The sequence below is a fragment of the Sminthopsis crassicaudata genome, chromosome 2, assembly GCF_048593235.1.
Source record: "Sminthopsis crassicaudata isolate SCR6 chromosome 2, ASM4859323v1, whole genome shotgun sequence".
NCBI classification, from domain to species: domain Eukaryota; kingdom Metazoa; phylum Chordata; class Mammalia; order Dasyuromorphia; family Dasyuridae; genus Sminthopsis; species Sminthopsis crassicaudata.
In genome coordinates this window covers 136182606-136195497 of record NC_133618.1, presented here as the reverse complement: position 1 = coordinate 136195497, position 12892 = coordinate 136182606, and the positions used below count along the sequence as shown (strand labels likewise).

The 12892-nt window shown below is 40.7% G+C and overlaps 1 protein-coding gene across 1 annotated transcript; it reads left to right on the top strand.

Annotated features, from left to right (window-relative positions):
• The first annotated feature begins 293 nt into the window (after positions 1 to 293).
• Positions 294 to 1438, top strand: LOC141553272 (protein phosphatase 1 regulatory subunit 3C-like). The gene is made up of 2 exons (XM_074285039.1): positions 294 to 420; positions 552 to 1438. Exon 2 carries the CDS (start codon positions 586 to 588, stop codon positions 1273 to 1275), a length of 690 nt encoding a protein of 229 aa, XP_074141140.1. The 5' UTR covers positions 294 to 420; positions 552 to 585; the 3' UTR covers positions 1276 to 1438.
• The last annotated feature ends 11454 nt before the right edge of the window (positions 1439 to 12892 follow it).

Below are 12892 nucleotides of genomic sequence, written 5' to 3'. Positions count from 1 at the left end.
ATTTGTGTGGTCTGAACAGTGTAAACAGCTGGAAAAGAAAACCCTAAGGGCAAGTAACCTGGCAGATAAATCTGCAAACACACTGCAAGGTCTAGGTTAAAGTCAGCCTGATGTTATCAGAACTAGCAGAGCTTTAAAGGCAAACGTGGTTCACTTTTAACTGATTGGCTAATCACACCAGCAGAGACTTTTGGCTGGCTGTACCGATTGGATCCCGAGTACTAAGTTTTGGGGACTGGCCAGTCCCTGAGGATCACCTCCAGGAAGTTAAAGCTCTTTTCTCCCTTGAGGCCATCCAGTTTGCCGATTATACCCGAGGCTGCGGCTGGATGGGCTGAGCGAGTCTTTGCTAGCGCGCTTTTCCCCTAAGGCTCATGCAAGAGCTCCAGACTTTTTCGCCGTGGGACATCTCACCTCCAGGTTCTCCTGCCCTGTTCTTCAAGCTTTCTGTAGGCCCAAGGGACTGGGAGGGAGAGGCTGATCTGTCAGGTGGAAGACTTCTCCCCGGGTCACCGCTAATTTATCTTTTACCCCACTTCAATCTTTTGCAGGATTCGGAAGCCCCTGGATCTTTCCCTTCTAGGGATGCCTGGGATAGACGTCACCACCTGCCTGAGCTCCTACAGAGCGGAGCCACGGCTTCAGCTACCCGTCCGCTCCTGCTTGGTCCGTCAGCCCCCGCGCCAGCAGCCGAAGAAACGGGTGGTATTCGCTGACGTGAAGGGGCTGCCCCTGATCACCGTGTGCCATTTTTCTTGTGGCGTTATAAATCCTACAGAGAAACTGCCGTCCTTGAGCAAAGTGCAGCCACTGGTGCCAGCCCGGCCCATGGAAGTGTCCCGCTACACCCTTGGTTTCTCTCAGCCCTTCCTTGACCACGATCGCTTCTACAGGTGTCTGGAGGCCCAGAAGGTGTGCCTAGAACGGTGTGACATTCGGGGATGTTTCTTGCAAGGTACAGTTCAGGTGCATGACGAGGGATATGAGAAGATTGTGCTAATACGCATCACTTTCAACGCCTGGAGCTCTTACTTTGATTTGCCCTGTGTTTATATGCTTCATCTTTTCCGAGGCCAAACAGACATCTTTTTTTTTCGGGTGGCACTGCCTAGTGGTCCTCCAGGCCCAGATGGCACCATCCAGTTCTGTTTCTCCTTTCAGAGTGCTCAGCAGATCTACTGGGACAATAACCAAGGTTATAATTACCATCTGAAGCCCTCCGACTGCCTTCCTTTGAACTCTGTTAGTGAGCATGTTTCTGAGTCTCCCCTTTGAGCCTCCACAGATGGATCACCTCGTTACTTTGCACACACACCTGGAGGTTTTTCCTTCTACTAGCAGGGCTTGTACCTGTCTGGGTTATGAAGGCATGTTTTCTTTACAGTGGTTTCAATCTTTTCTGCTACAGTAAGACCAATAAACTACCTGAGAGAACTTACTAATGGCATAGAATTCAAGTGCTTTTCATCTTTCTAAAGCTGGAATCACTTTGGCTTTTGTGTGAGTATGGGTGTTTTAAGGTGGGAAGCTTCCTTTAGGAAGATACTGGCAGTTCTCTTGTTTTAGGATTCTTTTTAAAGTATGTATATTGATGAGAGTTAGGTAGGGTGTATCTAAATGACATTAGAATTTACAGACCCGAAAACCTAGATTAATAAAAGAGGTTTACTTGGGGTTTTGGAAATAAGGTTAAAGGTGGAAAGACAGGGCCAGGGCTGGCACCAGGCTGACAGGAACCCTTGGCATAGCCGGTGTATGCTATGTTTGGGGCTCCTGCAAAGAGTAGACTTGTTTTCCTCTTTTAGAATGGGGGACTTTTGGTGAAGGGGCCTGTGGGTGGAGTCCCATGTTGGCTGGTTTCAGCTAGGGTTAGAATTTGAATAGAATTCAAAGGGTTTTTAGATAAAGAGCTGTTTGGGCTGGGGGTGGGGGTTGGGGAAACCTGAGCAGATCATTAGAAAGGAATCTTTAAGCCACATCATTTTCCCACCTCAAACAGTCAAAACTTAAATTTATTTAAAAAAAGATTTGGGGCAGTGTCCCTCATTTGAGGCAGGGTTGAAGATTTTCTCCAAGTATCTTCAGAGTAGCGAGGTCCTCTCTTCTTTCCCCCCCTCAAACATTCAGCTCCAGATGCATGTGGGAAAAGGTAATGATTTCCTCTTAACTGCTTTGAGCTGACAAGGGTCATAGAGATTTGGGGTTTCATGCCAGAAGGTGAGGTGTGAGGTGTGGGGGATGGCAGCAGGGCATCTAAGGGATATCCCAGTCAGTTGTCTAGTCAATGTTCTCCAGGTTGAAGGGCAGCTGAGAATCCAAAGTTTGAAGCTTAAAGAAAACAGATCTCAGGAACAGAACAAAAGTGAGGTGTCATCCTGGGTGGAGATGGTGACATTCAGGGGAATGAGGCCTTTAGCAAGAAATGCATCAGGTCCCTTCTGTTGGCTGCCTGTAAGAATGCTGATGGCCCATCTAACTATCAAAGAGAAGTAGGAGAAAATGCTGAGAGAAAAGATTATTTATCGATAGCAAAATGTGTTAACTAGCCTGGAGTTTAGTTTTTTCACTCTTAATTTCCAGGAAAACTAATTTCTCCTGGGGTTGGTTCAGGGTGGCAGTGGACTTGAGAGAGTCATAGTAGGCAGAGGTCTTGATATCTAGTAGATCTAATAAGCCACTGCTCTTTTGTGAGGCAGGATCTAGGGATGGGTGTATCCTGGATTGTCAGGGCTGCAGATCAAGATAAGAATGCAGTTTAAGCTCTTAGAAATATTTTAACTGTGGCTGCTTTTCTTTAAAATAATAGCGTTTGGGGCAGAGCCAAGATGATGGAGAAGACACACTTGAATTTCTAAGCTCTTTCTTACCCTCAATACCAACTATGTAATTCAGCCTCAAAAATAGCCCTGGACTGGTAAAAACCACAAAGATTAGAAATACAACAACTTACCAGCCAAAGAGAATCTGGAATTTTGTCAGAAAAGGTCTGTCTTGATGGGTGGAGAAAAAGACCAGCGGCAGACAGAGATAGACTAAAGGCTAGCATATTGTGTAGATTGGGCTGGGGAGGCCTTTGGGATTAGGAAAGCTACAGAGACAGAGTTCTCTGGCATAGGCTGATTGCTCTACTCTGCTTGTATAACAGCAGATCAGCAGAGAAATCAAGCCACTTAAAAAAAAACCACCAGAAACTGCCTATAGCTACCCCAAACTGGAACTGACTTAGCATAGATCACAGCATGGCTATGCAGCTGCCTTCTGCTGTCTGGGGCTTTTCCTTGGGGCAGTTAAGAATCTGCAAGGCAGTGGGACGCAGCTCGGGGCAGCCTCTAATCTCCACAGTGGGGGGGTTCGGCTTGAGGCAGTGGAACTTCCACTTAGCTACTGTGCTTCTGAGGGCAGAGACACTTCCCGTCTGTGTGCCGGGGCTATTGGCTGATCCAGCTGCTGATATCCACAGCTCCACAGGGAGGCTTTGGCCTGGGATTGTGATGCTTTCACTGTTAAACCTCTAGCCTCAGGGCAGTCGCTAGGCCACACAGCGGGGGTTCTTCACTGGTCACTCCTGCAGCCCAGCTGTGCTAACCAGTTCTGAATCACTTCCGGTGGTGGTGGGGAAACTCTCTCCCAGAGCACCCTCGTACCTTTGCAGCCCATTCACAAGACAGCTGCTGTCCATACTATCCCTGTTCTCCAGAAAGCTGGTAGCCTTCTTACCTTGAAGGCAGGCCCCCACAGGTTTTTAAAAATGAGTAAAAAAATGAAAAGAATGATTGACAGCTTCTATAAAGAAAAAGAGTGGGTTTTCAACCCTGAGGAGACTAACAGCAGACAGTCTCCAGATAATACCCGGAAGGGGAATGTTACCTGGCCCCCATCACATAATTTTCTCCTAGAAGAGACTATTAAAGACCTCAAAAGGGAGTTAGAAGAATGAGCAAAGGAAAGAGAAACTATGCTAGAGAGTAACAATGTCCTGACATTTGAATTGGAAAAGATAAAGAATTCACAGGAAGTGCAGGGAAACAAAATTTGTGAATTGGAAAAGGTTTAAAAAAAATCACAGGAAAGTAGGATATATGAATTGGAAAAGATAAAGAATTCCCAAGAAAGTAAGATTTGTGAATTAAAAGAAAATAACTCCCTAAAAAAAAATTAGTGAAATGGAAAAAAATTCCATAGAGCAAAATAACTCATTTAAAAACTCAATTGGACATATGCAAAAAGAAGTTAAAAAAAAAAAAAGCGAATGAAGAAAATAACTTATTAAAAATCAGGATTGAACAAATAGAAATGAATGATTCATTGAGAACACCAAGAATCAGTCAAGCAAAACAAAAAAAAAAAAAAAGAAAAGCTGGAGAATAATGCCAAATATTTACTAGGAAAATTGACAGATCTGGAAAATAGATCTAGGAGAGATAATCTGAGGATTATTGGACTTCCCTAAAATTATGATGAAACAAGAGCCTAGATTCTATTTTACAGGAAATCATCAAAGAGAACTGCCCAGAGGTAATAGAAGCAGAAGGTAAAATAGGCATTGAAAGAATTCATTGAACACCTTCTGAAAAAGACCCTAAAAAATAAAAAAAATAATAAAAAACCGGAATATCGTGGCTAAGCTGCAGAACTATTAGACTAAGGAAGAAAATACTGCAAGCAGCCAGGAAAAAACAATTCAAATATCAAGGTACCACAATAAGGATCACTCAAGATCTGGCTGCATCCATATTAAAGGATTGAAGGTCTTGGAATCTGATATTCCGAAAGGGAAAAGAACTTGGAATGCAGCCTAGAATAAACTACCCAGCTAAGTTTAGCATTTTCTTCCATGGAAGAAGATGGACATTTAATGAAACAGATGCATTCCATTTGTTTCTAAGAAAAAAAACCAGATCTAATTTGGTCTCCAAACACAAGACTCAAGAGAAGCAGAATAAGGTAAAAGGAACTCTTGAGAACTGTATTTCTGTTGTGGATATACAGAAAATCCACATGTATAATTTGATTTTACTGATATAAAAAAAAGGGGGAAGTAGAAATGGAAAGCGGATAGTGTCGGAAAACGGGAAAAGGGGAGATAAAAAGAGGGAAACTACATCCCAGGAAGAGGCAAAGAAAATTTATCATATCTGAGGGAATTTAGAGAGGGGGAAGAACATTGTGGGAATCTTAATCTCATCAGAGTTAGCTCAAAGAGTAAATAGACATATTTTTCAGAGAATTCTCTCTCACCTCATTAAAAGGGGGGAAAGGAAAAGGGAAAAGGAAAAAGAGTAATAAAGGAAGGTTACAAGAAAGGGGAAGGGATTTGAAAGGAGGGATACTAAAAAGGGAGGGCTGCATGACACAAGTGGGGCCCATAAGTTTAATACTGTGGAAGGGGTTCAGAGGGGACAAGGGAAAAAAAAGCATAATCTGGGGATAATATGATGGCAAGAAATACAGAATTAGTAATTTTAACTGTAAATGTGAATGGGATGAACTCTCCCATTAAGCAGAGGCAAATAGCAGACTGGATTAAAAGTCAGAACCCTACAATATGTTGCTTACAGGAAACACATTTAAAGCAGGGAGATACTTACAGAGTAAAGGTAAAAGGCTGGAGCAGAATCTATTATGCTTCAAGTGAAGTAAAAAAAGCAGGGGTAGCCATCCTTAGATCAAGCAAAAGCAGAAATTGATCTAATTAAAAGATAAAGAAGGAAACTATATCTTGCTAAAGGGTATAGCATAGACAATGAAGCCATATCAATACTAAACATATATGCACCAAGTGGTATAGCATTTAACTTCCTAAAGGAGAAGTTAAGAGAGTTGTAAGAAATAGACAGCAAAAGTGTAATAGTGGAAGATCTCAACCTTGCACTCTCAGAATTAGATAAATAGAATATTAGAAAAATTAGGTATGATATATCTTTGGAGAAAACTGAATGGTATAGAAAGGAGTATACTTTCTTCTCAGCAGTTCATGGAACCTATACAAAAATTGACCATATATTAGGACATAAAGATCTCAAAATTAAATGCAGGAAGGCAGAAATAGTAAATGCTTTCTTAAATCACAATGCAATAAAAACTACATTCAACAAGAAGTTAGAGGTAAATAGACCAAAAAGTAATTGGAAATTAAATAATCTCATCTTAAAGAATGATTGGGTGAAACAGCAAATTATAGAAACAATAATTTCACCCAAGATAATGACAACATTGAGACATACCAAAATTTGTGGGATACAGCTAAAGTGGTAATAAGAGGAAATTTTATATCTTTAGAGGCTTACTTGAATAGAGAAAGAGAAGATCAATGAATTGGACTTGCAACTTAAAAAGCTAAAAAAAAGACCAAATTAAAACCCCCCAACCAGATACTAAACTTGAAATTCTAAAATTAAAAGGAGAAATTAATAATACTGAAAGTAAAAAAAAAAAAAAAAGACAATCTATTGAATTAATAAATAAAACTAAGAGCTGGTTTTATGAAAAAGCCAATAAAATAGATAAACCTTTGGTAAATCTGATCAGAAAAAGGAAAGAGGAAAATCAAATTATTAGTCTTAAAAATGAAAAGAGGGAACTTTCCACCAATGAAGAAGAAATTAAAGCAATAATAAGGAGTTACTCTGACCAACTTTATGTCAATAAATTTGATAGCTTAAGTGAAATGGATTACTACCTCCAAAAATAGAGGCTTCCCAGATTAACAGAGGAGGAAGTAAATTGCTTAAATAGTCCCATTTCAGAAAAAGAAATAGAACAAGCTAATAACCAACTCCCTAAGAAAAAATCCCCAGGACCAGATGGATTTACATGTGAATTCTACCAAACTTTTTTTTTTTTTTTTTTAATTTTAATTTTTTTTTTTTTTTTTTTTTTTTGAGGCTGGGGTTGATTGACTTGCCCAAGGTCACATAGCTAGGAAGTTTTAAGTGTCTGAGATCAGATTTGAACTCGGGTCCTTCTGAATTCAAGGCTGGTGCTCTATCCACTGCACCACCTAGCTGCCCCTCTACCACACATTTAAAGAACAATTAGCCCCAATGTTATATAAACTATTTGAAAAAAATAGGGAATGAAGGAGTCCTACCACACTCCTTTTATGACACAGACATGGTACTGATACCTAAACCAGGTAGGTTGAAAACTGAGAAAAAATACTATAGACCAATCTCCTTAAGGAATATTGATGCTAAAATCTTAAATAAGATATTAGCAAAAAGACTACAGAAAATCATCCCCAGGATAATACACTATGATCAAATAGGATGTGTATCAGGAATGCAGGGTGGTTTAATATTAGGAAAACTATTAGTATAATTGACCATATCAATAATCAAATTAACAAAAACCATATGATCATCTCAATAGATGCAGAAAAAGCATTTGATAAAATACAACATCCATTTCTACTAAAAATACTTGAGAGTATAGGAATAAACGGACTTTTCCTTAAAATAGTCAGGAGCATATATTTAAAACCATCAGTAAGCATCATATGTAACTGGAATAAACTGAAACTTTTCACAGTAAGATCAGGAATGAAACGATGTTGCCCACTATCACCATTACTATTCATTCAATATTATATTCGAAATGCTAGCCTCGGTAAGAAGAATCAAGAGAGAGAGATAAGACAAAAACTTTAATTTTAATTTTTGTCAATTCCCAGAAGTATTTACAGTTGATGTCTCAATATAAATACTAAGCTGAGCGTTTTGAGCTCCAGACAGGTCAGCCAAGTCCCGGGAAGCTGCCTGTCTCACCTTGCTGATAGAGAGGATGGGGGTTTAATGTTACTTCATGAACAATAAATCAGAAAGACTGAAATAGAGGCAAGAGCAGTCAGACTATTGGAGTGGGTCCCTAGACATACTCAGGGGGAGACAGCATCTTGAGAAGACATTCAGATAGCTTGGGATGGGAGAGGCATTCTGATATTCTAAACCTAAGTTCTTTTATGCTTATCAGGTATTCTGATATGGAAGCCTGGAAGCCTCTGCATAACAGAGAAGCAGGGAAAATGAGGCGGGGTTGAGTCAGAATAATTAGGAAACTGAGTTAGGACAATAATAAATAAACCAGACTAAAACTAGAAGAATTCAAGGATTTATGGCAAGGACCAGCTTCTCCCTGATAACCCCAGAATTATTAGCATCCAACAGCATTCCTCATTCAGGGAGACACACAAGCCTCCCTGTTCAAATCTCTGCAGTTGGGGGGCATCTCAGCCAGAGATGGACAGTCTTGAGGTCTGTGGTCCTTTGTGCATTAAACTCAGCCTCTGTTGAGTAGCAGTGCTCAAGGCAGTCCTGCTGCCCTAATTGGGGCACTCCACGGTTGTCAGGGGCTCCAAAAGAGGGGAAAAAGTGGGGCCTGGATTAGCTCCATCTATCCCCTTCTCTCTGGAACAGGAGCTGCTAGTAGGAGACCGATTTCTGAGCAAATTATGCAGTTAGATCAAGACAGGCCACCCCAAACTATTAGAGTCCTGATATTGAAATGCTGAAATAGTAATTAAGGAACTGGGGTAACAGGAGTAGAGAAACAGATCAGAGAGACTGCCAGTCCTTGGATAGGTATCTGATTTCTGGTTGTTTCTAAAGAATAATCCCAAAGACTGGATAAGGGATTTCAAAGTTAAAACATAATCCAGCAAATCATAGTCCAGTAAATTTTAAGCAAAGAGTAAAATAATTTCAAATTTAGTCTGAACTTAATGAAATAGGAAGTAAGGCAGAAATGCCTAAGAAAAATACATCAGTTTTCCCCAATTTCCTGGTCAGCTTTAATCAGTTTCCTTCCTCCTCCTTTTTACAGAAATTATCAGATCATACATAACAGACTAATAAATTTCCTAAAATCCCTCAAATATACAGCAATAGTTAAAGTTTCCTTTATACAGCAATAGTTTTAACAAATCCCAGTTTTAACAAGTCTTAAAAATAGATCAATTAACTTAAAGGCAGGTCTACCTTGGAATCTTTTACAAAGCCAAGCCTCTGTGGAAGGTGTGTGTGGATAAATTCCACATGTCCCTTTCCCACTCCATTTCCAAGAGGCAGGGGGGAGGGGAAGGCAGCTAGCCTTCACCCCAGGCTAACTAGGTGCTTGCCGATAGCAGTGGTCAGTTGAAAGACAAAAAATTCTGCCTCACCCAAGCATTAGTGGGTTGGGGGTGGGGGTGTTGATCGTTTAGAAAAATCCAGACCCTAACTGGAGATTCGTGACTCCTGAAAAGAAAGTTGGGGGTTGGGTGAGTAGAGAGAGAGATTGGAATTCTACGTGGAGTTCAGATGTTGAGATTAGCTATTTTTCGAGCCTAGTGTTTGTCTCTGCATTAAGAGACTTAAAGGAGAGTCTATTCATATTCTATAGTCCCTGGGCTCCTTGGACTGAAATGCCAGAGAAGCTGAGGCAAGATAGACATCAGTTTAGGGAAAACGAGGCAGTAAAAGAGAACTGTGGCACAAGAGAACAGAGAAAGATTCTAAAGAGGCACCAAATTGAAAGTAGTTAAGGAGTTTTCAAATAGTTTCAGTCTCTCCCTTTTAACTCATCTCCAACCTGCAGTCAGGGAATGAGAAAAAAAAAAAGACAAAAGAAACTATTCTCACTCTCTTAACAATTAATTTAATTTGCCTTGATTCGGAATTTTATTCCCCAGCCATCATTCCAAAGGTCTTTCTTGAAACTGCAACCTGGCCAGGGTTGGAGCTTAGGAAAGAAACCTTAATTATTGGCAGGAGGTGTAGAATGCCAATCCAGAAAAATAGGAGAGTGTGCTAGGAGCTAAAGGCTCATCTGCAAGTTTAGTAGGAAAGCGAGCTGGAGAGAGGCGTGGCAGATATCTAGGCTTTATCTGTCCACTGGCAGGTAAGTACCCTGAGGCTAAGGAAAAAAGTGATCTTTTTAAAATTCTCTACCTTTGTAGATATCCTCGAGAGCATGGAAAAGCGTAATTTTAAGGCTGCTACAATGAAAAGCTGTGGCAGGAGGCATTGCTGTAATGCAGGATGACCAAATCAGGGAAACCGAGTCCCGTTTTAAAATATATGGGACAAGCTTTATAATGTAAAAGGTCTGGGAGAGGCATAGCCTGCTTCTCTAGCTTCCCAGCATAGTATCATTTTAAGAGTTTTGAGTCCCCAATTTCCCAACAAGTATCCCATACAGTATCCCAACAAGGGGACAAGATGGGAGTGTTTAAATGGCAGATTGCCAAGCCACATGGGAGAGGTTTGAGAGAAGAGAGAATGGGGGGAGAAAGAGATGTTATCTTACCCAGTGCTTCCTGGATAGCAAGGCTTACGGTGGAACTTGAGGACGGGGTAGCTCATAACTTTGTTCAGGGAGCAGCAGCTGGGTAGAGACATATCTCCAAGCTCTCACCCAAAGCCAGCGACCTTTCTCCTCGTGAGTACAGTCTGACCATTGCAGTGGAGTGGGAATAGAGCTCAAACACAGATTTCTCCCCCAGGATAGATCAAAGAGAATGTTGGCCTGGGACCCCTGAGAAGTGTGGGGTCCTCAGAACAGCCATTTGGTCGGGGGGAGGGGTGAAGAAGAGATACTTCGTTCCATATGTCTCAAAATTCTGAGCTGGCTTTCTGGTGAGAGAAAAGGGATTAGAAATGCCTTGCAAAAGAAGGTATTTTGTCTTCTGGAGGGAGTTTCTTCAAAGCAAGCATCTGCTAAGAAAGGTTTTTTTTTAAGAGACAGAGGTGTGTCTAGATTGTGGACAGGTAAAAGCTTTTAGTTTTCCAAATTCTTGCAGCTTCTCTCATATCTCTAGAGACAGAGAGTGAGACAAAAGGAGGCCTTTTGTCAATCCCAAGCAATTTGTAAGGAATTGTGTGCGAGCAAGGTAGAGCTCTAACAACGACCCAAGTCTGAAGTGGCTTGGATGTCCACTGCAAGACAGGTAAAGAAAAAAGTCTTTTACTTTATCCAGAGTTCCGGATTCCCTGGTAGGAACACAGATTTCCTGGAAGAATATTGCTCGAACAGCTGAGAACCCAGATTGGTTCTGAGAGACCTGAAAAGGTGAAGGTTCAGTTGATAGCCAAATTATGTTGTTTTCAGGGTTCCAGTTTTCGGGGGTTTCCTGGTCAGGGAACCACATGATGAGAGTTAGGTAAGGGGTATCTAAATGAAATTAGGGTTAATTGAGGTCTAGTGGCAGGTTTGGAGTACAGGGAGTCAAATAGAGCTCTCCTGCAACCCCTTTGGATTCAGTGCAAGGATACAGAGTTAAATGAGGTCTAGTAGAAGTGCAAGAGTCCCCTGTAAAGGAATTTACAAACCTGAAAATCTAGATTAATAAAAGAAGTTTATTTTGGGGTTTTGGAATTAAGGTTAAAGGTAGAAAGTCAACAGGGCCAGGGCTGGCACCAGGCTGACAGGAACCCTTGGCATAGCCAGTGTATGCTATGTTTGGGGCTCCTACAAAGAGTTTCCCTCTTTTAGAATGGGGGGCTTTTGGTGAAGGGGCCCGTGGGTGGAGTCCCATGTTGGCTGGTTTCAGCTAGGGTTAGAATTTGAATAGAATTCAATGGGTTTTTAGATAAGGAACTGTTTGTGCTGGGGATGAGGGTTGGAGAAACCTGAGCAGATCATTAGAGTGAGGGCTGGGACAGAGGGCTCAGATATGGTTGGGGCTGGGACAGCCCAAGTTAGCTCAGATATGGTGGGGGCTGGGAATTAGAAAGGAATCTTTAATCCACATCAATATGTTTTCAAAGTCTGATTCTTTTTGTACAGCTAAATAACTTTGGACATGGATATATATATATATATATAGTATTTAATACATCTAGGACAGGAGGTGAGGGGAAGGAGGGGAAAAATTGGAACAAAAGACTTGGCAATTGTCAGTGCTGTAAAATTACCCATGCATATATCTTGTAAATAAAAAGCTATATTAAAAAAAATTAATGTATATGTGAGTTTTAGGTAATGTTTAAATTTTAAAAAAATTATTTATTTAATTAATTTTATAATAGAGGCAGCTAGGTGGCTCAGTGGATAAGAGGATGGGACCTGGAGTCAGAAGTGCTGAGTTTAAATGTGACCTGAGACAGCATATTAGCTGTGTGACTATTGGTAAATGACTTCACCTGTTTGCCTTAATCCATGGAGAAGAAAATGACAAACCACTCCAGTTTCTTTACTGAGAGAAATGACTATTAAATAACCAATTACTGGAGATTCAGGGTTTTTTCCTTCCTTATTGCCTCATTCTCTACTAGGTCAAGCCAATATCTGAAGGACATTGCCCATAAAAAGTTTGGATTAACTTTCTCCTCAGTCTTATTCAGACCACACCAAATGGGAAGCCCATTAAGTTCTACTCAGGTGTGTTGGATGAGAGTAGCAATGGTGGTGGTGAGTAGACCCTTAGTCTAGACTGACCAAAACTAATACGATTGGGAGTGAGACATTATGTCACAGGTCAAGTATACACACTGTTCCAAAGGCATGAGTGTCAAGGAGCGGCCAAGATGCGCCTTTTGTTCATGAGAGATGGCCAAATTATCAACCCTTTTATTAATTCCCTAAATACGGAATCTCAAATTTCATAAGTCACATAGCAAAGAAAAACTTCAATGTCATGAAGTGGTGTACAATCAGGAAAAGTTGGACATATCTGAAGAACATACTCAAAATACCTATGGGGAAAAGAGTGCTTTTTGATCTTCATACTAATGATAGGAAAGGCAGAGAATGTTAGCATTCTAAGTGCCCTTCTCTTTCTTGTACCATTACTTTTATGGTAATTTGAGATGTTTTTTCTTGTCCCTAACTATTGTACCTAAAAGAGGATTTATTTATTTCATTTACTTAAATTCAGCTTTTTGTGAAAGGATAATTTGAATCTGACTCTTACCTT